This window comes from Conger conger, chromosome 7, assembly GCF_963514075.1.
Source record: "Conger conger chromosome 7, fConCon1.1, whole genome shotgun sequence".
NCBI classification, from domain to species: Eukaryota; Metazoa; Chordata; class Actinopteri; order Anguilliformes; family Congridae; genus Conger; species Conger conger.
The window spans coordinates 6337645-6364298 of NC_083766.1; the positions used below are offsets into that span (position 1 = coordinate 6337645).

General features: G+C 42.5%; 1 protein-coding gene across 3 annotated transcripts in view; it reads right to left on the reverse strand.

Moving 5' to 3' along the window:
• LOC133133035 (protein FAM168A-like) overlaps positions 1-26654 on the reverse strand; it is a 44639-nt gene that overhangs the window by 17451 nt on the left and 534 nt on the right. For 2 of the 3 annotated variants that reach the window (XM_061248984.1, XM_061248986.1), the window contains exons 2-3: positions 16045-16151; positions 9277-9368 (exon numbers count right to left, since the gene is read on the reverse strand). In XM_061248984.1, the coding sequence (XP_061104968.1) occupies positions 9277-9368; positions 16045-16115 (163 nt within the window). In that variant the 5' untranslated portion in view covers positions 16116-16151. The remainder of the gene's footprint in view (positions 1-9276; positions 9369-16044; positions 16152-26654) is intronic. The other variant, XM_061248985.1, reaches the window with a different exon arrangement.

A 26654-nucleotide genomic window follows, 5' to 3' on the forward strand; every position in this document is an offset into this window, starting at 1 on the left:
AGATGCTCCCTGAGAAGTGTGATTGTTGGCACCCTGCGGGGCAGAGCGAGGAAAGTGTAAATGCGACGAGCGGGTGACGGAATCGGGGCAGGGCTTTCGGGACGGGTGCTCCTCTTTAGGGAAAGGAAAAGATGATCCTTCATCCCGGTCAAACAGAACAGCAGTGAGGCTCAGCAGCAAAACGGGTTCACCGAGGAACTAAGTTGCTCGGCTCTCCTTCCTGGCGAAAAAAATGTAACTGAACATATGACCAAAAGTAGGGATTATACATGTTATGCGAACCTGGTCAGTGATGTCTAAATCTCTGATAAAAAATAAATTTAAATTTCTTTATTTTTTTATTTTTATTTTTTTATGTCTGCCGTTCTGGAAGTCTTAAGAAAAGATTTGAGTGCCACATCGCACAACTCTACCTTTCCACTTAAGGGTACAATACATCTTCCAAAATGCTTAATTAAAGAGAAAAATTTTAACTTAAAAACATTTACCACAAATTACCTTCCAAATTGCTTCCCTCGCTTTTAACACAGCAATTACCGCGGAATCATATTAGTGCCCAACACCAAAGAAAAGCAAATTACTGTGTAAATTAAAAGCACTGGAAACCTGTCACTGTCGCAAGCGTTAATCGCTTCCACTTAGAGGAACGGTGCTCTCAAACTGCCACTGTCAGAGCTCCGGCAGGAATCCACAGGACGGCTCTTCATTCCGGGGGCGAGAGAGGGGCACAAACACAAAGGTTGTTCCAGCTCTTTCTCCCCAGGCAGCAACCAGGACTGGAGCTTAGACTGGCTTACAAAATGGCCTGTTTGTGTGTGTGTGTGTCTCTCTCTCTCTCTCTCTCTCTCTCTGGTGGCATAACTATATCCTGTTCTTATTGCAGCGGTGCAGCGGTGCACACCTGGGTCCGGAACGCACCAGCGCTGGCGGCGGCCAGGAGTCGTGCGGAATGAGGCGCAGGCGCCCGTCACATGACCCTGGAAGGGAGGACTTTGGGCCGCCTCACCGTGCTAAAGGAGCGCATCTGATCCACTGCGTGCCGGTTTCACATTCCCCCAGCGCAGAAACAGGTCAGCTCGTGAAAGTGCCGAGTGAACAGAAGCGCCGGCCAGCTGCAGCACCTCCAATGGGGTGAGGGCATACCACAGGCTAAATATCACACACGGGCATTCAAATTGGGGTGACAATATACAGAGCATGCTAAAAGGATCAGTCCATTATCTGGCTAAATTATCAGACAGCTGTTGGGCCCTTGAGCAAGGCCCTTAACCCTACATTGATTAGTCTAATCAACTGTAAGTCGCTTTGGAAAAAAGCGTCAACCAAATCACATGTAATGTGATGTAATCAGAAAGAATACTTGCCGATACTGATGTCTACAGCTAGGGTACATAGCCTTAAAATATTGGGAGCAATTCAGGTCAGTAATGGCAGAATGAATTCCACAGTTTAACCTACAGCAATAGACCGAGGGGTAAAAGAAAGCCAAATGCAAAGAATGAGGGAAAAAATGTGCTGAAGCAAGCCTTTTGTTACCCCAATATGAATAAAAATCCACTGCTAAAAGCCAACTTTCATCACAAACACCCCTGCCAAAAAAGCTAAACACAAACTCAGCCACTGGCATTCTTTCCAAAACGAATTTTGTAAACCACATAAGGAATGAACGATCCCTCACGCTCAAGTTTTTTTTTCCACCTTATTTTATTTTATTTTTTAAAATCCAAACAAATCTAGTTTGTGGTCGATTCAAATGTCAACTGCAATCCACCATTACATTGATGGCATTTGGCACACACTCTTATCCAGAGCGACGTACAGCTCCGTTGATTAGACTAAGCAGGAGACAATCCCCCCCCTGGAGCAACGCAGGGTTAAGGGCCTTGCTGAAGGGCCCAACGACTGTGCGAATCTTATTGTGGCAACACCGGGGGCCCCAGCCTTGCTTTACCTTCCTTTCTGCTGCGGACAGTCAGCCGGCCCTTCAGGGAACGGCAGGTACAGCAGCACTGGCTGGAGGGTGACTGCACAGGAAGCCATGCAGGAATTAAAACTGGGTCACCTCCGCCGTGACTCCACCCTACCTGGGAGGAAACCTGACCCGGCTCAGGCACGGTTCACCTGAGGCGGCCCCAGACAGAGAGGGAGGTATGCCAAAATCACAGCGTCAGACAACTGAAGCTTGAAATCATTTCTTTATGTTAACGAAAAACATGTGCGATTACCAGTTCTTCCATCAAAATAAATGTACAGACTCAAGAGAAAAAGTTATGTTTCAGTGACACTATCCAACATCTTGAGAGTTAGGCAATACTTGGGTGGATTCTAAATATCTATATTCATATGTACGCATCCAATTTATACAAAATTTACAATAACGAGTAGAATCACTTCAAGGCCTTGTAGCACACTCGCTATGCATAGACGTTCTGGGCCACAGACTACAAACTGCCTACAGTCTAGGCTGCTACTGCACAGCTGCCTCTCCATCACGTTGTGTTCAACGCATGCACAGGCACCTTCCTCACAAAATAAATGCTGAAACGACACCGAGGTGAATTCACGGCCGTCTGAAAGAACATTCTATACCCGAGTCTGAGGCATTCGCCAATTTCTCCGGTAACATGGACCACGACGCCCACACAAGTGAAAACCGGCCTCCCACACTGTGCTAATTAGCCTCTATATTTATGGAACAGTTTGTGACTACGATCTGCAGCTGAGTGTGTACAAAAAAAAAAAAAAAAGAGAGACAATTATACAAATGAGAGCAAGTGCTATTAATTCCGATTTCCCACTCAACTGTACGGCACCCTGTGCAAGAGTCCCAGATACCATATGACGTGACCTCTGGAAAATGAATTCAGCTCAACACTGCCATCCTGTTCTCCTGAATCCACAATACAATCTGTAAAACCAGTAGCACTCAAAGGAAATTCATACCGTGGAGAAGAGAGAAGTGATCTTCAAACTGTAGTCAAGAAACAAACCGGTTGCCACACAAACAGTAGTGTTAACACATACCACTTTTGGTCTTCTATAGTCTCTTATCACTCATACACAAACATCTTACCAAACATTTGGAATTACAATGAATCACCCATGGCAAATCTCATAAATGAAAAAATCCACCACATATGTGACCTGCTCTATCAAAATCAGTCGTATTGACCCCAAAACAAGCGTAGTAGTAGTAGTAGAAGGGACTTTATCTGAGAAGGGTATTGTGGGAAGTGGAGTCCCACAGAGATAGGTGCTGGGATCACTGATCTTCCTCGTTTACCAAAATAACCTTGACAGAGACACTGAAAGTACTTTATGTATTGCAAATATTCAGAGGATACAAAACTGGGAGGTTTAGCCAACAGTTTGGAATCTATTAAAGTAATCCAGGAAAATTTTAACAGAATCCAGAAGTGGATTAAAGTTCAACATGTGGGAAATAACAAAAGGCAGGATTACTTTATGGGTGGTACAAAATTGGAAAGTGCTGAAGTTGAAAAAGACTTGGGGATAATCGTTGATCAAAGCCTTTCAGGTTCTAGTCAATGTGCTGAAGCAGTAAAAAAGAAAGAAGTCCAACAGGATGCTCGGATAAATAGCCAAGTGTATTGAGTATAAATCTAAGCAATTTACACCTTTTACCTTCTACTATACCTAGACAATACCCTTGTCAGACCATACTTAGAGTACTGTGTGCAGTTCTGGGGGCCGCAGTAAAAGAAAGATACTAGAAAAGGTTCAAAGAAGGACAACCAGATTGATTCCATGTATAAAACATAAAAGTTATGAGGAAAGACTTATGCTGCTTAATCTCTTTAAGTTTAATTAAAGGAGATTTAGGGGTTACTTTAATTAATTTAAAAGCCTCACAGGGCAGGCGATTCTTCAGGGTGAGTTTGGTTAGCAAAACGAGGGGGCATAAATGGAAAAGGATAAATTCCGCACAGGCACGAGGAACTATTTTTTCCACACAGAAAGTGGTCACTGTGCGGAATAGCTTGCCAGGACATGTAGTGGAGGCAGAAACACTGGAGGTTCTTTTAAGACCAGGCTTGATACGGCAAACTGAGCAGAAGGTACACTTCAGAGCAGGGATGGCCGAGGCGGGACCGAACCCGTTTCTGGATTTCAAACCATCTTTCGCTCCTAATTATTTAATTAGGCCAATCATTTACATTACCTGTCATTTTGAGCCACATTCTATGATATGAACAGCAGCGGACAAATGTTCTTGTCTTCTAGCATTCTATTGTGGTCCAATCTGTGAGTGAATCGGTCACGGAGCATCAGGCTAATTAGCCGATTGAGCCAGGGTAACTGGTGGCAGCAAAATCCTGCATACACACCGGCCCTCCAGGACTGGAGTTGCCCGTCCCTGCCTTAGAGGGAGGAAAACGCAAGCATAACCGGGTTGAATGGCCTGTCCTCGCCATTATGTGATGTTATGTAAAATCTGCATATGAAAGGCGGTCCGCTGGTGGCACTCTCTGTAAGCCCAGCTGAAGTCTGCGGCGTGAAGCCGGCCGGTGCCACCCGCGTTTCAGAGCAGAGCGGCGGACGTCTACACACTCCCAAATACTCCAAAATGCTCCGCGCATGAACGCAAATCCACGAGGAGAGCCGCCCATGAATCACTTCATGAATCACTTAAGACAGCCAGACCAATGGATAGTTTTCATATTGTGTCTTTTTTTTTTCTTCTTTTTTTTCCCCCCCTCCCCACAGCAGTCCTAGGTTGCACTCACACACCAGGACGAAAGTAAAATTCTACATTTCTTGAAAAAGAATCACATAAAAAAAAAAAAACACACATATGACACTATTCCCCTGAAAATCTCTGCATCCACTAATCTGTGCTCCAGTGCATCCAAATGTCCTTTTTGTAGGAGGACGGTTCAAAGATAAACAAGATTCTGAATTTAACGAGCATAGTTTTGCCACCACTGGCATTCTACCCACTCAGTTTGCCTGCTTTGGTTTTTTTTCGGCCCACAAAATGCCTAGGCAGGGGGGGGGGGGGGGGGGAAATTGAGGAAAAACATATTGCCTGAGGCATCTTTAAATGAATTTGCTTGCATCCACTGCCCCTCATCAATATCCAGCGCCATGGCAACGGCCTCTCCTCCAGCTCCCTGCCGGAATGCTAATTACCAGGCAACAAGACGGGAAGATCGACAGAGGCCCGGCCCCCTTCTACTCAATGTCTGCCTTTCCTGTTCGGCAGCGTTTCCGAGGCAGTATCAGCGCGCTTCCCTCCCACAGACCGAACTCCACACGACCAGAGGGCAGACGCCGAACAAACGCCCGGGGTCCCATGTTCTCTTTTTCGTGTTTCCTGGTACAAAAGGTGGGGTGGTGGAAGCGCTCAATCCGCTAACAAAATGGTGTCCCGCTCAACCTCGGTAGTAGTCTTTGATCAGAGCCTCCCACAATATCGCAAAATATATATACATTTTTTAAAATGCGGAGCGATAGCTCTGTGTCGGCTGCACACGCACGTTTGCCGTTTGCATTCTCTCATCCCTCTGGAACGCGGCCAGCACGGTGAAGGTCAAAGCTGGAAATCAAGGCAAGAGCCATAAAGGACACGGGGGCTGTACTATGCATCAGTAGTTTACAATCATCGTTGAGCCAGCTGTGGGATCAGTGGCTATAAAAGCAGTCCTGATATAGCAGGCAGCAGGTGTGGGCTTGTGTCGGAGGACTAGTGTTACACCCTTGAGCACGGAACATACTCTTAATTGCTTCAATTAGACTAACATATAGCCATAATATGCTAAATATAAGCTCTTTAAGTTGACTTGGGTACAGGTAAATGTTATGGAAAATTGGTCCATATATATTGTGAAAAAAAAGGGGGAAGCAGTTTAGGAACATAATGGTATTGTTAATAGGCCAAATGTTCCCTCCCAAAACCCTGCAGGCACATTAAAAAAACATGCAAATCCTTCTTTCTATAACCGTCCAAGATGCATTTTGCAAAATGCATTTTTCAAAGCAAATATGACGGGCTTCAGATACAATTCCGATCACTTCAGTCCCACAGGAACTGCAGTCCCAGCACATGCATGGTTCACGGGGGGTTATCAAACACATGCTGTATTAGTCCTACCATACGGGGAACAAGGAAATTGGACAAAAACAGACATATTTTAATAAAACATGCTTAAAGCACAGCAGGGTAGGACACCCTGAGGCTGCAGGTTCTATCGGAGAATAAACCACTCCAGTAGTCTGAAGTCTGGGCGGCCTGTAGCGTAATAATAATAATAATACATTTTATTTATAAAGCACATTTAAAACAACCATGGTTGACCAAAGTGCTGTACAAAACCAGGCAATAAAATTAAAGATAAAATGAAATAAAATGAGATAAAAAGAAATAAAAAGAAATGAAATTAAATGAAATGAAATGAAATGCATGTACATTATCTGGATTTCCCATTTATATCTGACATAAAGGCCTCACTAAAAAGGTGGGTTTTTAACAAGGATTTAAAAACATCTATGTTTTGGGCAGATTTAATATGTGGCGGTAGGCTGTTCCACAACTTGGAGCCAGCTACCACAAAGGCCCGGTCACCCCTCCTAGCTCTCCTCGACATAGGGACATCCAAAAGTTGCTGATTGCATGATCTAAGTGATCTAGCTGGGGTATACATATTGAGGAGTTCAGACAAGTACGTAGGTGCTAGACCATTCATTGCCTTAAAAACAAATAATAAAATTTTAAAATGTATTCTGTAACGGACAGGAAGCCAATGTAGGGATGACAGTACTGGTGTAATATGCTCCCGTTTCTTTTTGCCAGTCAGAAGGCGGGCAGCAGCATTCTGCACTAGCTGCAGACGGCAGAGAGGACTGGTCTAAGCCTATATATAGAGAATTGCAGTTGTCCAGCCGAGATGTTATAAAAGCATGGACCACTCTTTCCAAATCTTTTTGAGTAAGATAGGCCTTGACCTTGGCTATTTGTCTTAACTGAAAAAAGGCAGCTTTGACAACAGCACTAATTTGCTTCTCAAGTTTAAAGGCACTGTCAAAGGTGAAACCAAGGCTTTTTGCAGCAGGAACATTTTTGGGGGCCAGGGGGCCCAAAGCACCAACAATGTCCTTCAATTGAGCTGGATGTCCAAACATAATGACCTCTGTCTTATTTTCATTTATATGCAGGAAGTTAGCATCCATCCAGTTTTTTAAGTCTTTAAGACATGCAAGTAAAAGCTGCAGTGACTTCTTGCATTGAGATTTTACAGGTAAGTAAATCTGTACAGTAGTGGTTAAGGTACATGACTGGGGCTCGCAAGGTCGGTGGTCCGATCCCCGGTGTAGCCACAATAATATCCGCATAGCCGTTGGGCCCTTGAGCAAGGCCCTTAACCCTGCATTGCTCCAGGGGAGGATTGTCTCCTGCTTAGTCGAATCAACTGTATGTCGCTCTGGATAAGAGAATCTGAGAAATGCCATTAATGTAATGCAAGTCAGTCAAGTGCTTCTCATTTCATTGTCCGTCTTGCCTCAGTGTGTGCGCACTACACATCACCTGCTGAAGTCAACACAAGCATGCTTCGGATGAGACATTAAAGTAGACCCTGATTCACTGTGGCCATTAAAGAGCCCAAAAACACAGGCAAATGGGCTTCCCAAAAAGTAAAAAAAAATGGTGACTACTATTCCCCCATCATCACTTCACCCAGCAACATAAAGATCACAGAAAAGTTGGGACTGCTGCCTTGAAATAAAAGCATACACTATACATTGTTGTTTAGCCTAGTAAGAGTAATACATTACTTTACTTATTTTATTTGATAGGGTGTCCTGAATACATATATATAGACATCCAAAGCTACCATTGCAAAATTACTCGGACTGGATTAATTTTATTAACTGCTATACAAGATATCAATGCAGCACTGTCTATAAATGGTATAATGAGAACCATTCTTGTGCTAAACTGTTGGTCTTTCTACCGTTCTGAATTACAGATGCTGTGCTCCAGATGAAGCACTGGTCCACAGAGACACAGAACCGCCACACACAATAAAGCATCCCATCCCTACTGGAGAACATGAAGTGCAGGGAGTGGAATGGGTCTGTCAGTGGGGGAGCACTTTAAATACCGTCTTGTGCTGGGAAAACCCCACTGCCACACCGTTCCACAGGACCAGTGAATTAATCATGATTACAGCCCCAGTAAAGGAGAACAATCTTCAAACTGAGAGCAGCAAACAAATAAATGCACAATAAAGGCCCCATTTACACAGTTAAGCAGCGCCAATTGTAACGGGCGAATTGGGGCCGGTCCCAATCTCTGTCATTTCTCGACTTGGTGCAATTGTGATGCAGTGGTAAAAGAGGTGGCTATGGTAGGGTTAAGGTTTCATTGTTGCCCCATTTTCTTTCCATTTTAAAATGGTGTGTTTGCAACATAGGCAACTGCCAGTTCATCGTGGGCAAGAAGGGCATTATGAGAGGCACCATTACGAGCGTCTCCACAAACCAGTATCCGTGATATCAAAAGAAAGGTGAGACTGAATAATTCATGACTTCATAAATGTACAAATTTTCCTCCTCAAACTAAATATTTCTTCATTTTCTTTTTTTGTTTTATGTAATCATCTGGTAAAAGCGGTGCATTATTTTGTTGCTTATAATTTTCTTGGCAAATAAGCCACCACCAATTATCGCCAATCTTCAACCGCAGTTCAGACCAATCAGATGTGAAATTGTTGCCTGGGGATTTTGAACTACAAGGCAAGACGCTTGCAGTTTAAGCGTTAAAACTATTATAGCAGCAGGACAAGACAATGCTCTATTATTGCATGTTATTATTGCACATACTATTGCACACTGAATGGTTTCAGATCTTTAGACAAAATGTAATATTAGACAAATGAAACCGGAGTAAACAGAAACATTTTTTTAAAATGACTATTTCATTCATTTAATTAAGTAAGTTATCAAACACCAAAATCACCCACCTGAAAAAAGTAATTTTAACTTAACATGTTGCACCACCTTTAGCCTCAATGATTGCAATCAAACCCTTCCAATAAATTTATATCAGCCTTTCACATCGCTGCGATGTCATTTTAGCCCACTCTTCACAGAAATGATTTAATCCAGACAAATCGGTAGGTTTTTGAACATGAACTGCTCATTTTAGCTCCTGCCACAGCATTTCGATTGGGTCCAAGATTCTATTTATTATTTATTTATTTATTTATTTATTTAATACAGAAGCCAATGGTTTGGCACCCAAGGTCCACTCACCCGTGAAGGCCATGTTCTTGGGGTTGCCGTATGGGGTCCCTGGCTGAACGGGACTGTAAACAGGGTTCATGGTGGAAGACAGTCGCCCCTTGCTGAGAGAGACAGAAAGAAGACATTTAAAAAAAAAAGAGAAATCACCTTTAAAACAATGGAGCCTTCCGGGAACAGGACTAATAATTAATGAATCACCAGTCATGGGGAACATAAAAACTTTATGTTCCCAGATAACACCCCTTTCTACCAAAAGAACAACAAAGAAAGCAAAATGTGCAATATTTTGTGCATCTACAAAAAATCGAGTTCAAGACCAAACAATAAATAAATTAGTGCCCTCCATGATGTTGGGGACCTATTATATGTCTATTTCACATGGTTAAATTGCACACTGTCAGATGTTAATAACGGGCCTTTTCATACATTTTGGTTTCACCATGTAGAAATAACAGCAGTGTTTATACATAGTCTCCCCCCCCCCCCCCCCCATTTGAAGGCACCATAATGTTTGCGACACAGCAAAGTTATCTAAATGAAAGTAGTCAGGTTTAGTATTTTCTTGCATATCCTTTGCATGCAATGACTGCTATTAGTCTGCGATTCATGGTCATCACCAATGGCTGGGTGTCTTCTTTGGTGGTGCTCTGCCAGGCCTATAACCTGGCCATCCAGTGATTTGCTTCTTGGAGTGTAGCCTCTGTACTTCTATTCATGAAGTCCTCTGCGGACAGTGGTCATTGAGAAATACACACCTGACACCGGTTTCTCTGATCTGTCAGACAGGTGTTTGGGAATTTTTCTTTATTATGGAGAGAATTCTTTGATCATCAGCTGTGGGGTGGTCTTCCTTGGCCTGCCAGTGCCTTCACGATTAGTAAGCTCACCAGTGCTCTCTTCTTATGGTCCAAACAGTTGATTTTGGTAAGTCTAAAGTTTGGCCGATGTCTCCGACAGTTTTATTATTGTTTCTCAATCTCATAATGGCTTCTTGGACTTTCATTGGCACAACTACTGTAATTTCTACATGGAGAAAACCAAATGTATAAAAATACCCTTTAATAAAATCTAAGAATGTGCACTTTAACCACATGTTCACTGTGTGATTCCAAATCTAAAATAGTGGCAAATCAGAGGCAAATCAAGACATAATGGGTCTTTGTCCCAAACATGGAGGGCACTGTAATAACAAAGGTTTTATCATTTGTGGTTTTGAACCAACTTTATATTGTTTGAGTTATGAAACAAAATTATGACAATAGTGACAAGAGCATTTTCAATGCAATAAACAGAATAACGCAAAAACAAATAAAAAAATGGAGACATGGTTTTTGAAAGACTGACAAAATGTTAGTTAAATACATTTCTCACAAACACAAAGAATATCAACTGCAACACACACACACCAGTTGAGAACCTTGTGCTTCTTAACCAACCTTTTACATAAACATACATATGTAAAATATGAACGTATGTACATAAAAGTATACTAGTAAATACTTCAAGGATTTTGTAGTATGACATTAAAAACAGTGACAACACTGGGAGTTACTTCCCACCACCTCTCCACTTCCCTGAGCTAAAAAAAGTATTAAAAACATGAATGTGGGAGGAGGGATACAGCTAAGGGAGAAAAAATTGGGGAATCCTGGGAGAAGTACTCTCTAAATGCAATGCCTTCAGGCCCGGCTGCTGAATGTCAGGCTCAATCCCGTAGGGCAGTAGTTGTCAGCAACATGGCTTGTTTGCCTGATTTCAATGTAGTTCTGTCATTCAAATAAATCAATAAAAACACACAAAAACAAATAGTATATCGTTAACAATGCTAAGCAGCTTAAGACTTTGTAGACCCAGGCACATCAAATTTTGGGAAACAACCAAACACTGTTACATAGGTCCCACTGCCCCGGGAATATGTGCAGGGAATGCATCGAGACCACAGTGAAAACAGAATTACAGATAGTGCTTCCCATGTGCACTTCAAACAGTTACATTTAAACTCGCTGGAAGCACTCTACAGTGAAGGCAGCAATGCAACAAAAGATTTACTTGTCGAGGCATCAACACTCGAGAGGCGCAAGTGCCGCATGGGACCAAGGAGACGCAGAGAAATATATAAAAATGTGAAAACACATGGGACAGATATATCTTAGCTTATGTAACGAGACAGGCACGGAGAGGGCAGGCAGAGGCAGATGCATAGGCTGGGTGGATGGCTCATGCTTATTTTACTGGCATATGAAAGCAGAGGACAGATAAATCTCCCGAGATGAAAGGATACTGAGAGATGGATAGTTCGCCTAAGAAGACGAGTCTAGATGTTCAAGGCGATCGGCTGAATAGAAACAAACTGCACCTGATTTCAGGAAGGACGGCGGCAGTCTGCAGCGGCAAACCACACCATTACATTACATTACATTGTTGGCATTTGGCAGACGCTCTTATCCAGAGCGACGTACAGTTGATTAGACTAAGCAGGAGACAATCCTGCCCTGGAGCAGTGCAGGCCTTGCTCAAGGGCCCAACGGCTGAACGGATCTTGATCTCATTGTGGCTACACCGGGATTAGAACCACCGACCTTGCGTGTCCCAGTCATTTACTTTAACCACTACGCTACAGGCCGCCCCGCTGCATCACACTCCAGCCCGGCTACCTGAGTGCGGGCGGCATGCACCGGGTTTGCCTGTCGCGGCGTAGTGGTTAAGGGACATGACCGGGAGCCGCAAAGGTCGGCGGTTCGATCCCCGGTGCAGCCGCAATAAGATCCGCACAGCCGTTGGCCCCTCGAGCAAGGCCCTCAACCCTGCATTCCAGGGAAGGATCGTCTCCCGCTTAGTCTAAATTAACTGTAAGTCGCTCTGGATAAAAGCGTCAGCCAAATGACATGTAATGTAACGTTGCAGGACGATTATCGTAGCGATTGGGAGTGTGGCTGCAATCGCCTCCCATGCCACAGTCAGCCATGGCTACTGCTGCATATATAGTAGCCGGACCTATTTGTGCCAGGCCTGCTCTCGGGGCTAACAGCTTGGACGTTATGAGAGGAAACAAACAGCTCCTCTACAGACAGGCTTTGTTGTCTTTATATAACATTTCAGCAGTGGAGCAAGTGCTGCATGTGATTCAACACGGTACGGCAAAGTCATCCCAGGGGAAATGGACGAGACGGTCAGGCCTGTTCCTCTGAATCCCTTCATTTCTAACATACATTTAATCTTACCAAGCTGCAAAGGCTAAAACTGAAGCACGAGCTCCAGAGACCGAATGTTTCGAGAAATAAATTATCAATGCCACAATCATCCAAAATGACTGCCATTTACAGAGGCATCATTTTCAGACATCTGCAATCTGGGAAACGGATAAGAACCTCATTCAGATTACAAGGGCAACCGAAATAAGTTATTCATATCTCAAAATGTCATCTACACAAAATATTTGTGATAAATGTACCATGGTGATACATCTTCAACAGAATAAAATCACATGGGGGCATATTTTTCAGTTTTTCATCACTGTGCATACTGTATAATGTATGAACACAGCAAATTTGTGGAAATTATCACCCTTGCATAACTCCATGCTAAAACGATACATTTATAAATTATAATGCCTACATGAAGGTAATAGTCCTTGGCCAAAATGTACTGTTCTGGTTCAGAACAACCACTGTACTGCAAACTACTGCCCTGTAGTAAACCCAGTAATAAAAAATAAAAACAAAGCTTTTTAAAATACATCATTGTTTAGGGACAGAACAGAACCTCAGTGTGCAAGATTACATTCTATTTTATATTCCCTATAGCTTAGAGCAGTTGCCCCTTGCCTGTGCCCAAAGAATGTATTGCGTCAATATACTGTCCATAATCAGGATTATGATTTAATTAATTAATTAATTAATTAATTAATTAATTAATTCATTCATTCATTCATTCATTATCCTAACCCGCTGATCCTGAACAGGGTTGCTGGAGCCTATGCCAGCATACATTGGGCGAAAGGTAGGAATACACCCCGGACAGGTCGCCAATCCATCGCAGGGCACACACACCATTCACGCACACACTCATACCTAAGGGCAATTTAGACTCTCCAATCAGCCTAACCTGCATGTCTTTGGACTGTGAGAGGAAACCTGAGTACCCGAAGGAAACCCACGCAAACACGGGGAGAACATGCAAACTCCACACAGAGGCACCGGGCCTGGCCGAACCCAGGACCTCCTTGCTGCGAGGCGGCAGTGCTAACCACTGCACCATCCACAAACTCAGGTGTTAAATTGAAGGGGCAAATCCGTCGTGACTGACATTACAAATTAGAGTGTGACAAGTACTATTTTACCGCTGCCATTGTATTTGTTAAGTTTCAAGGTTTTCGGCTAACTATACTAGGCCCGTGTTGTCAATTAATCTTTAGCTATGCGCATCTTCGTGCTGCAGTGAAAGTTTGCCGTGTGACTGACTTTAAAAAAAAATGCAAATGGAAAAAATCTAGTCAGCTGTGATTCAAAATTGTCTTCAAACTACTGGAAGTAGAAAATTGCATTTAACACAATGTAAAGACTATATATCGGTTATAAACACAGAATAATAATCAAATAAAATGTTTTAGTTTTTCCCCCAGTAATCACATAAATATACCATGACTGGCGTTACCATGACTGACGTTACAACTCACTTAAAACTCACTTGAAATAAGCAGTCCACAAGCCAACACTTTGCATATCTCTTGTTTGCAGCTTGGGCTGGCAGAGTTAAGTATAAGAGTTCCAAATGGCATGGAACCACTAATATTGCTTAAATTGCAAACAATTCTATTTTTCCAAACACTAATTTTCATCTTACGGCATGGCTCCACTGCAGCAATCGCCATCAGACATCTGATGGAACGAACTCATTGCAATTCATGACAGCGGCTCCACCGTAGCCATCGCGTCACGTTCGACGGCAGCGTCAACGTTAGAGAATCGCTGAGGTTCATTCCCATATACCGAATTCATTTCAATGAGAAATGTTGTTGTTGTTCCGCTTGTTTTTTTTCTCATTTAACTCCATACAAATTATAAAGTGGGTGGCTATTCACGTCAGCTAGCATGATCATTCATGTACTACAGGCGTCGTGAACTTGCAGTTATCGAACACATTTGCTCCCTTCCAAAACTTCAAGCACAAATGGATGACGACCGCCTTATTATTGAAGTAGAAAAATTATTTTCTGTATGACCCGACCGATTGTCTGTACATTGACAAACTACCTGACGTTGATGGCTGCAGTGGAGAAGTGCCTTTAATGACAAAATACTTCCAGTACATGTATGTTGGGAGTAGAACACATGATTATCAATAGCAATAAGCAGTATTAACATGACAGAACATTTAAACATCTTACGGAAATGTATTCAAGTTATCAAAACAAATTTTGGCATGTGACTATTGAAAAACTATTTCCATTTCATCTAGGTTTCTTGGATCGTATCTATAATTTCCAGTAACTTTTAAGTCTAAAAATGTTAGTACACCAGTTAAATATTTTCTAAAATACTTTTTATTTTGGTCCATGTCCATCTTTTGATGGATTTGCCTGAAGGAATTCCATACGGATTATTCATATTATTCATATGGTGAACATATCAACATTATTTGACTGCTTCCTTTGTGAATGTCATGTGTACGATTATACCCACATATGACTTTTTATTCTTAAAATTAGTTTCACAAAAATCTTAATACAATCTTAATACAAAACTGGCACGCTGTGTTCTTAGCATTTTGTATAGTGACTATAAATGAACTCTTCACTTTTTTTTTTCGCTTGGAACATAAAAATTGGGTACAGACACAATCTTAATATTCTGTAGGTAACTGGCACTGAAGTGATAACGCATGCTAGCTAGCTCACCTACAACAAGAAAAACAAATAACTTACAAATTAACTATAGGTTAAAACACTATCCTCAGTAGCCGACTTACAATTACTACCAACAAACTACTTAAAGGCCAGTTACAGAGCAAAAGAATGATAGATCGACAGAGACCACAGGAACAGACTGAACATACTGTAAACGGATATGCACGGGACTGAAATGAGAACGTAATAAGCACTCTGCAGTGGACTGGCAACCTGACCGGGGAGTATTTCTGCTTCTTGTCCAATGCATGCTGGGATAGACTCCAGCCCCACTACCCCCTGCCCCCTGCCCGCCGGATCAGAAATAAGCAGGTTAGATGGATAGATGGATGGATGGATAGATGGATGGATGGGACAATAGCCAAAAAAAACAACAGGTGCACACAAAACAAATGCGCGCGCACACTTAGAAAAAGACAAAAACAAGAGAAGGCAATGAAATTACGTTCACAGGCAATTAAAGGAAAGCAGTTTGTTATTTTTCCCCACATTCTCAGGATCTACATTTAATCTGATTCCAAAAAAACCCAATCGTACATTACCTGGCAAATGACTCCAAATGTATTTCACTTTGTTGGTACTTTATGCAGTACCAACAAATTATTTGTGAATACTGAGCAAGTTAACGCATCACAAATTAATAAAAAATAAAATACGATACAAATTCATGAGCTAATCAAAACATAGTTTTTTTAAATATTAGCTCATACATTAAAACATTGTATTAACAGGATTCAGTTGAAGACACAAAACAAATCTGTCTCGTTTAATTTTGAATGTTAACAGTCACTCTGTAAACACTGGGGCTGTGGACCGAGCCACTGCAGACACACGGTCGCACATCAAAAATATTCAAGTGGTTCTACACTGACCTCTTCAAGTTTTGACAGCTTTCAGGTTGGTACAAGAAACTGAATTTGTCAGTGGGGTGCCCGGTGGCCATTCTTGGAAAAGCTAATGTAGGGAATGGAAATGCAATCTGAAAAATAATACAGCAAGAGGTCACAATTAAAATGGGACAAAGCAGGAAGCAAATAAACAGCAGACAAAAAAACAAAGCAAACAAAAAAAATTAACAAAAGCAAAAAACACAGCTGAGTTTGAAAGACTGCATCAATGTATTTTAATACTATGAGTATGACTTAATGTTTAATAATAGCACATTTTACAATAATTTTTGAAAATAAACAAATTCGGTTTTTTCCATTACATTGTCTCGTCCTTTTTCACAACTGTATAAATAATGCATAGTTCTTAGATGAGGAATGGGGCTGATGCTTTTAAATGTGTGGCCAAAGGTCATTGACGGATTTGTAATAAAAAGTCTGTGTCCACACATCCACTGGGTCAGACCACATAACAGAGGGGAAGAACACAGGAAATCACCTCCCATTGAGGGGCAAAACAGATAGGCTCCACCCATTGAGGGGCAGAACTGAGAGGAAAGGCTGATGATTGATTGACTGGGCCTCCCACTATAGGCCAAGCTGGTGGAGAGAGTAAGCACCCAAAATAGATCTTACAGTGCAACACAGCGTTTCTGAGGTGTCATTTTCTTTTTTCAAGGCAGACAGACTGGACACAGATCCCAACAATACAATACAATTCCAAAATAAACTCTGAAGTTACCTTTGTGGTTTGTTAAATAATTCCAGATTACATGCTGTGTAGGAAACTACTGCATAAGACTTTAATAATTCACATTCAGATGCTCTGACTCACCCACTCACCTCACCCTGCATAATCAGCTGATTTTAACATCATTCTAATACATCAATGCTTACCCCCGGGTTTCAACAAAATGCAGAATATTGTTCTAGCATATGAAAAACTATAGAAATTTTCATCATCCTCTTTCCAAAGCGATAATAAATTACATTTATTTTATGTAAACAATAACTAAAGAAATTGAGCCCCATAATTAGGCCTTCTGTAAACCAGGCCAAATGCATTGCATGGAAAAAGATAAGCCATCTTTCCCAGTAGACACATACTTAAAATACAAATACATTTGCACATGAACAAAAATGTCAACCATCAAAGGCATGCAGCACGTCTGTCTTTGACCATAAGACCTGGAATGTGCACTCATGGGCTAGAGTTACAGTACTGTGTAGAAGTCTTGGCACCCTATACTTTATTATATATACGCTTATTTGTTTGTGTGTGTCAGTATAAAACACATTTCAGATTTCCAAATATTCATTTTCCAAATGATTTAATTTTTTAATTTAATTTAAGAAAAGTAACATATTACTGTAAGCTACTGACTACTTTTTACATAAAAACTTGATCAAGGCTTTCTGAGATCAGAAGCAAGGAGCCAACCAAAGTCTGCAGAAGAACTGCGGCAAGTTCTCCAACATGCTTGGAACAACTTCCCCGCTGATTGTCTTATAGAACTGCAGGACAGCGTTGGCTCTCTCAGAGAAGTGATTGCCAGAAAGGTGGTCAGAAAAAAATATTGATTTGATTCAGTTTTTAACTATTCTGCCAAATTACAATGTAAATTGTATAGTACGTTTATTTAGGACCTCGGATTTAATTATTTTTGAAGGAGTCTTATCTGTACAGAATGTCATACAGGTGCCTAAGACTTTTGCACAGCACTGTACACCAGAAGTGCAGTGTTTGTGGCGCAGGGCTAGCTTCTTTTCTGTTCCCATGCGAGTAGATCATAGCGGTTACGCAGCCTGTGTAACTGCTATGATCTGTGTGTGCACGTTGCAAACTTCTCACACTAGTAGATATTTCGGCTAAAAACTGCCACAAGGACAATAAAAAGTCAAATAGATAATTTATTTTAAAATTATGGGTGCCTAATTTGGGTCCAGCCAGGGAAAAATCAACCAGAGATATGGGACCACTCCAATTTTGCTCAAACTTTGCGTGAATGTTCATTATATATTCAATAAAGAACATCCAAAGCATTAGCCTCATTGGATCTGCATTAAAAAAGGGGGGATGTTACCCAAAATTTGATTCGATTTGAGCATCATATCTTTGGTATTAAAGCAGGGAAAACCCTGAAAATGTGTAATGACAGAACAGAAAGGCAGAATGCACTGTGGCAGAAATGCAATGCATAGAATTATGCAGATATGGGTCAGGCGCTTCAGTTAATGTTCACATCAGCTATTAGAATGGGGAAAAAATGTGATCTCAGTGATTTTGACCATGGCATGATTGTTGGTGCCAGACAATTATAAGTTGAGTTTGAGTATTTCTGTAACTGCTGATCTCCTGGTATTTTCACACAAAGTCTCTACAGTTTACTCAGAATGGTGCGAAAAACAAAAATAAAATCCAGTGCGCGGCAGTTCTGCGGATGGAAACACCTTGTTGATGAGAGAGGTCAACAGAGAATGGCCAGACTGATTGGCGCTGACAGAAAGGCTACGGTAACTCAGATAACCACTCTGTACAATTGTTGTGAGCAGAAAAGCATCTCAGAATGCACAACACATCATAACTTGAGGCGGATGGGCTACAACAGCAGAAGACCACGTCGGGTGTCACTTCTGTCAGCCAAGAACATTTCTGCTGAGGCAAACAGATGGTAGGGTCAGAATTTGGTGCCAACAGCATGAATCCATGGACCCAACCTGCCTTGTGTCAACAGTCCAGGCAGGCTGGTGGCAGTGGTGTAATGGTGTGGGGAATGTCCTCTTGGCACACTCTGGGCTTGTTAATACCAATAAATCATTGCTTGAATGCCACAGCATATTTACATATTGTTGCTGATCGTGTGCATCCCTTCATGGCCACAATGTACCCATCAATATGCAGGGACATGCTTATTTAATTCTGAGGTACGAGAGTGATACCCCAGTGGTTTTTCTGAAGGATAATGAGTGTGTGCGTGCACGTCCATGCTCACTGTGCAGGCGGTAGGCTTTCCTACCCACACACGCATGAACATGCACTCCTTCGCTCCCAGCAACTCCCTTAGCACCTATTTAGTTAGAACGGCAGGATTACCAACATAAAATATCAAGTTCACAACAATCCCCTTTTTAAATGTGGCTGCATTCAGGCACAAAAGGCAACAGATTGCAAACAAAAAAATAAAATAAAAATATCATCAACATGGCTAACAATTCATGCAAATACAGTGAGTGCCACTTTCAAATGCCGTTCAAGTCACCCTGCCCATATGAATGGTTTCTTCTGCGGTTGAACAGTCCCCCACAGGAATGTCCGTCCCAGAATCTTGATCGGAACGGCAACAGAATTCAGAATGCAGAAAGACCACGGAAAAAAGCAGTGAATCCAAGCCAACATTCCATCACTCTGAGCCCGACGCACCAACCTCCCTCCCCCACACGAGCGCAAATCAAAGAGGACTCCCAGCTCATACCCAGGGGCTTGACGGCAGGTACCCCTCTAATGTAAGCACCAAACTAATCCCTGCCAGGTTGGGTCTGGTTCAAGTTTGTGAGTCAGAGGGCTGGTGTCAAGCCAAGATATCAATAGGGGCCCACCGTGCGCCAGAACACTGCACAGAAGAGCACAGCGGTCCAATGTACATTGCACACAGCGTGAATGTCTGCACAGCCTTGCCCTCTCCGTGAACCATGAAGGCAGATTCACACAATAACACCTCCTAGTGCTGCCTGGAACTAAAACACAAGACCACTATCGCAATCGTATAATTATCCCCTGAAAAATAAACTCATGTTTTTACACCACGACAAGCATGCTTGCCGATATTAAGCAACTGCCACGCTAATCCATGCTCGGCAGCGGAACAGAACAGCTGCAATGTCAAAGCGGAGATTTAAATGTACATTTCAATCGATTAAGCCTGATCTTGTAGTCAAGTTTCACAGAAGCCCGTGGCATTAAAAAAAAAGAACAACGATCACAGTTTAAAGATGCAGATTGCCTAGAAAATACAACACTTGGAAAAGAGCTCTTCCACCAGCACAGTAAATTCATTCTAGCGGGGCTCCATTTCAGCGCCGCTAACCCCAGTCCCAATTTCGGACGCATGCCACTACTGCTGCTACACGGCAGACTATCGGGTTTGGACACGATAAATGTCTCCTGCTGCACCCAACCCATCAATCACTTCCCTCCCGCGCTCACCTTCCCCGATGTAAACCGACGAGCCGATCGGTCTCGGGTAAATTAAATCAGGAGTGAGCAGAAGCGGCGGCTACGTCTCTCGCTCAGTAGATCGCTCCAGCACGTCTCTCCTAACCTCCGAAAAGGAAGTGGCAGCGCCTTCCCTCCCACGCGGCTACCTGAGCGTGTCCTGCCACACAGGGCTACGACGGCTCTCGTTAAGGAAGAGGAACGGCAACGCAGGGGCGATCTGTTGCGCAGTTGCCAGGTGATTTTTGTCTCCTCTTTTAATCAACTGGCGTGCACGCCGATATGAAAATTCCTGCCGCGGCAGAACGGGAGAGTATGCGAGTGTGGATAACCTCCAGCAAGCTCAGCCCTTCACTGCGTCACAGACGACCGCTATCAATCACACGGAATGGCGACATTTCTGTAACCATCATGACCACCCAATTACCTGAAAGGGCTCTGGAGAAAGGGTCTAAACCAAGTCCTCAGTGGGGGGGGAATATGTCCTTGACCAAGCAGTCAGGGAGGAGAAGCCACAGTCATAGTTTGCTCCGTTTTGCTCGCAAACAAGGTACCACGTCATCGAACAATACAGAAAACCTGTACATTTTGTCCTCGATCCCTGGACAGGGATGGAGAGGTGCGGTCTGGGAACGGGGTCCCGGGTGGGTGATGCCCCAGGAAGGAACGGGGGCCCCTGTCCCGGACGAGGCCCGAGGGATCTCTGGATCCAGAGATTCCAGCAAACCGCCACCCCCGCACATTGTCCATCAGGAATAATAGAACTAATGGCCACGTGGCCTGCACCGCAGTTGCAGGTCAGTACGGTGTCCATGGAGACAGAATGAGTGACGTTCGTGCTGCTGCTAACACGTTAGCGTGCCCACAGGCAGCTCCAGGTTGAGAAGCACATGACACGCATTGCTTCTGAGGTTTATGTTTTTGCTTTTTGGTATCTTTTCGTTTGATCGATAGAGGCATCAAGCTCAATCTGCATGGCATCGAGTAGAGTAGAGCAGAGCCTGAGTTATTAAAGAAAAACTAACACGGCTCAAACAGAAATATGACAATTGTCAAATATAACACGAAATGGACTATGACCCTCGTAGATGAGGAAGGAGGAATGCGTATCCGCACAAGGATAGGGTAACAAACAAAAGGAAAAACAGAGAAGAGATTCAAATAGGTCAACTGCACGACTCCCTTCCAAACTATACAAGTTCAATAATTCAAGCAAAAAAGAAAAAAAGAAAAGAAATAAAGGCGGGGGGGGGGACCTCAGGTCCTGCAAGGCTGTGGTGTGTGAGAAACAAGCACAGCGGGAGCCCCCAAATCAAAGGGGCCTTTCGATAGGATCTGCCGCATTCAGGGGCACATGACACCGCAAACCCAGCAGGTCATCACAACAGGAGCCGCTTCACTAGCCCAAAACACCTGCCAGAGCTTTTATCTACAACCGCGCCCTAGGTCTTCTCAGCAAGGACAACATCGCTAAAAGGTTACAAGCACATCCTCATAAGACGGATGCACACATTGCAATTCTAAAAAGCAGCAGGCGAAGGTACAAGAACCTGACACACTATAGCAGTGGTATCCAACCCTGGCCCTGGCTAAATGGTCTGCTGGTTTTCATTATTACTCTGGACTTAATTAATCACCTAGAGCAGTTGATTACACAGTCAACTGCTCACACCTGGTTACCTGGGTCTCAACAGTCATCATTTTGAGGTAACAACAAAAACCAGCAGACCCAGTAGCTCTCCAGGACCAGGACTGGGGACCACAGCACTATAGCCTACAAACTGGCTGTAGTGGAACATTGAGAATTGAAGATGAGGCAAGGCACCAAATTTTAAATGGCTTGTTTCACCAGCTCAGGATGCTGCTACTATGTAGCTAGTTGTGCAGGTTTGCTATTGTTTGCAGGCCTTGAGTGATTTGAGTGATTTTAAAGTACAGAACTCAGGGACTACAGTTGTTTCCATTTTGGTTTAGCTCCCAACGTTAGTCATTTTCTCCCCAATAGGAAAAAAGCCCTTGCTGGCTTCCGCCAACATGTTTGGCCTTCTTGGCATTCACGTCTTGTTGAAGTGGGCGCAGGCCAGGGCTTGTTGCACACAATACGGAGTATTTTAATCATGACTCCGCTCATTCCATCCACTGAGCCTGTGATATCAGCCAACCGAAATGCTACCAAAACCCACTAATATCCACTAATAACGTCCAACACCAGTCCAAGGAAACATTTAACAAGTATATGTTGAGTGGTAATTTTCCGTTAGTTCTGGCGGTACTATGAGCCAGCAGGCCTCGTGAAACCTGATATTGAACATAATTCTGGCATGCCAGAAAATGACCACTTGCAGGTGAATATACAGTATTGCAACTTGTTAATTTAGAGAAAAAACAGTGGCGCGACCAAGTGAACATCCCCTAAAACAAGCTTAATGCCTTTGCTGGAGTCTATCAACTATCATCAGTATATCATACAATGATACTCTTCACACACCGTGATCGGTTATGGAAATCCCAAATATTTGCATGCAAAGATGCACATGCAAGGATCATAGAAACTCGCATGATATGCATTATGGAGAGCAGATGTGCTGGAAAAACTGCAGCTGCCGAGAGCCCTCGTGTCGGCAGTTGTGACAATAAAACATTTGAAATGATCGCCCGACCAACCTGAGCCGCACAATATATCACTCAGTCACATCAATCTCAGGGATATGGAGAGGAGTTAATGGGTAAGAAACATCTTTTTTCGGTTTGTGGTCATTAAAAAAAAAAAAAAAAAAAAAAAAAAAACATTTGCATATAGGTGTAATTCGTAAAATTACATTGATCTGTATATATGATTTGAACCAAATACTAAATATTTTTCTACTTTCATTCGTTTTGGAACATTCAATTACATTTAGAAAATTGCAGCAATGTACAATCTTGTTAAGTATTTGAAATTTGCTTTTTTTCCCCCCTCCAAACGTGCTATTTTAAGACCTGAAAGCCGAACTCTCTGCTGCGACAGCGCATCCCTACCCCTGAGGAAGCAGAGGGCGTACTTCTCTGTACTGCTCACTTGACAGGCTAGAACTTAGGCGATTGGGAAGCAAGAGAGCTGTAAACGGCAAACTGAGAACCTCGTGTTTGAAAAGATGCCTGCAAAAGCAGCACCCCCAATCCCGTGATCGACGAAACTGGCGTAGTAGCACACTGACCCCGAGGCACAGCTGACATTAGGCCCCTGCGTGGCTCTTGTATATTCAGAACGGCTCTTTGATATCTAGCGAACAAGCTTTCCTGTAGATTGAAGGTTTGTAGGGACTTTACAGGCTTGCCACTTAGTCTACACGCCCAGGACTGGGGACCTATATACTTGTACATTACAAATTGCCAAGGGCGAAATATACATTTCTACAGGTATATTCAGAAGGTCCACAAAAATAAGCCCACCAGCCCAATTAGAGAGAAATTAGGCAGGTGTATTGACACATAACAAAACTCAAAAGGGCAGGGACCCATTACAGCCCACAACAATGCACAATTGAAATACATTTTTGAAAAAAGGTAATGAAACATGTTTACTTGTGCAACTGAGCAGAAGTGGTTGTTCAAGAAACCCTTGGTGTTGTATGCAAGAATAGGAGCTGGCAGATCCATCTTCCAAAATACATATTTCTCAGTGCATCACACAGGCTGAAATGTGCAATAATTCTCATCTCATGACATTTTCAAGATTAAGAGTTTTATGTATAAAAAAATTCCCCAATTCATTAACTATTAAATTGTGTAATCCATCCAAGTTAATATGTTCCCTTATCAAAGGCTCACATCAGCCTTCCACCCCGGTCACTAGAAAATCTCCACTGAGGATATTTTTTCCCCCCAGTGCGTAAAACCATTGGCCTGTCACCGTAATCACATCCATTCTTCACGCACACTGCCTTGTCACAGTCGTATTAGGTCACTATACTCTACACAGCTGAATATCCATGCTCTGGGATTTGCATCAGTACATTTCAGTGCTTCTTTCTGTCCCCTTGACCTTGTGACAACATACGTGCAGTCTAACATTCACATGAACATCGGTCCAACATGTAAACTAGACAATTCAACCATTCCGAACAAAATCAACAAGCAAAAATAATGACACTCGGGCTACAAGTCGGTGTGTGCGCACCTTTTACGATGGCAGACTGAACTGAAATAGGATGCCCCTCAGTAAATGAAAGTAGAAAAATGTTTAAAGCATAAAGCATTAGCACATTTCTGATAATAAACGTGAGGATAATAAAAAATAACAGTTAAACAGTGCTAAATGCATTACATTAATCATTATGAAAACTAATAGCCTAATGTATTCAAATCCAATGATAAGTGTCTTTATTTCAGGCGTTTAATTCATCCGAGGCTTTTCTAGGTCCTGTGAAATCACCAACGCGCTGTAACATTGTTGGACGAACGTAGTTGTTGGTAACTTAATTTAAAGAAATGGTTATTCTTCTACTATCCAGCAGCGGCAAAGTATGGGGGCAGCTAAGAGTGATTCCAACACAGGGCCCTGACTCACAGGGGCCCACAAAAAATATGGTGCGGTCACAGTAATTGTGCGGCCTGTAGCATAGTGGTTAAGGTAAAGGACTGGGACACCCAAGGTTGGTGGTTCTAATCCCGGTGTAGCCACAATAAGATCCGCACAGCCATTGGGCCCTTAAGCAAGGCCCTTAACCCTGCATTGCTCCAGGGGAGGATTGTCTCCTGCTTAGTCTAAGCAACTGTACGTCGCTCTGGATAAGAGCATCTGCCAAATGCCAATAATGTAATGTAATGTAATGTGCGGGGCCTGGGATGGGGCCTGGGATGGTGGGCCCCAATGTGAGATCTGTTCGTAGGGATCAAAATCCCTGGAGGGGCCCCTGCATAAAATAATTATAATTTGCACATTACACATATGCTACTATGCAAATTAAGTACTATTTCCAGGTCACATAAATATTTACCTTTTACCATTAATGTATGAGAAAATGAGATGACAAACGAGATTCGCTTTCAACAAAACAATTGTCCGCACGAATTTAGGCCACTTAATTTTCAGACAGTCGCCGGATCTGCTATATTTAGGCTTCGCTCACTTGATTTCTGAACGGACTAGTAAGCTCCAAACTATTTTTAAAAATCACATTAATGCTGGCGTCTGCACTCATTCTTCAAATTAATCAGAAATCGTTCCGCTGCGTCCATAGGGCAGGTAGACTACGTTCTTTAGCATCGGCTCCTTGCTGACAGTTTTATAGATGCATTGTTTATCCAGTCATTCCGCTGCGGAAGACAAAATAAACTGCAATAAAGGGGCACGTGGCTGGGAGCAGACACGTTCATTCATTGTTGCTTTACAGTGTCCTAAAACTGTTCGAAAGATCTGTAGTCGTGCGAGTAGGGTATTTATTTTATTTTTTTAATGAATGCTGCACCCAATAACATTAAGTTAGTCTTTACAAATGACAAAGCCAGGCAACGGATTTTTCTGCGTCGCATGATCTAACGTTCCCTGACGCTAAACAAGCTTAAAATGCAATGTTAATGCACATTAGCAGTCCATTAGCTAACTGGCTACATTGTTTCTTGATTATGTTCAAATTATGTAAAAATGTTATTTTTAATTTGTCAACCGCTTCAACGGTTACATTAGTTATTCTATGTATTCCATCTAGCCAACTAACTTAGTAAAATGAGGTCCCATACTTTCCATTTGAATATTATTTTAATCATACCGATGGATCGTGTTCATAAATGGGTTTAAGTTTCATATAACGCGCCTGCTAACAATCACACAATAAAATAATTCGGTGAGCTACATATCTAGCTAACCTGCATCCAAATCAAACTATCTAGCCAGACTATCCATTTTACCTTAGTTTGATAACGAGTCGTTATGATCAATCAGCTAACTTAATCTAGCTACTTATATCCCGACCGTCCCCTTCTTGAAATGACAAAATCTTCAAAAGTCATTTAATAAATAAATATGTGGCTAACAGGCCGTATAAACAAGGTACTAACACCAAAGAACAGTCATAAACAGCTAGCTAGCTAAGTTAGCTAATCGACACCACATCGCAAGCCAGTTCCCTTGTTCTACAGCTTGCCTTCACAATGGTACGTTCTTCACAATTGTTTGCATATTTATTTATTTTTTTTATTTTGGCTCTCCATGCAACTCGCGTCTAAATACCCTACCTTCTTAATATGCTGGCTAGCTAGCCACTGCACTCAAAATTGCTTTTAAAATGGTCACAGAACAAACTACAGACACCATTTTGAGAAGCCATCTCCTTAAAGGGCTGCAGAATGAAAAAAAAAAAAAAATGTATAGCCGGGCAAAAGTAGGCAATACAACCCACCA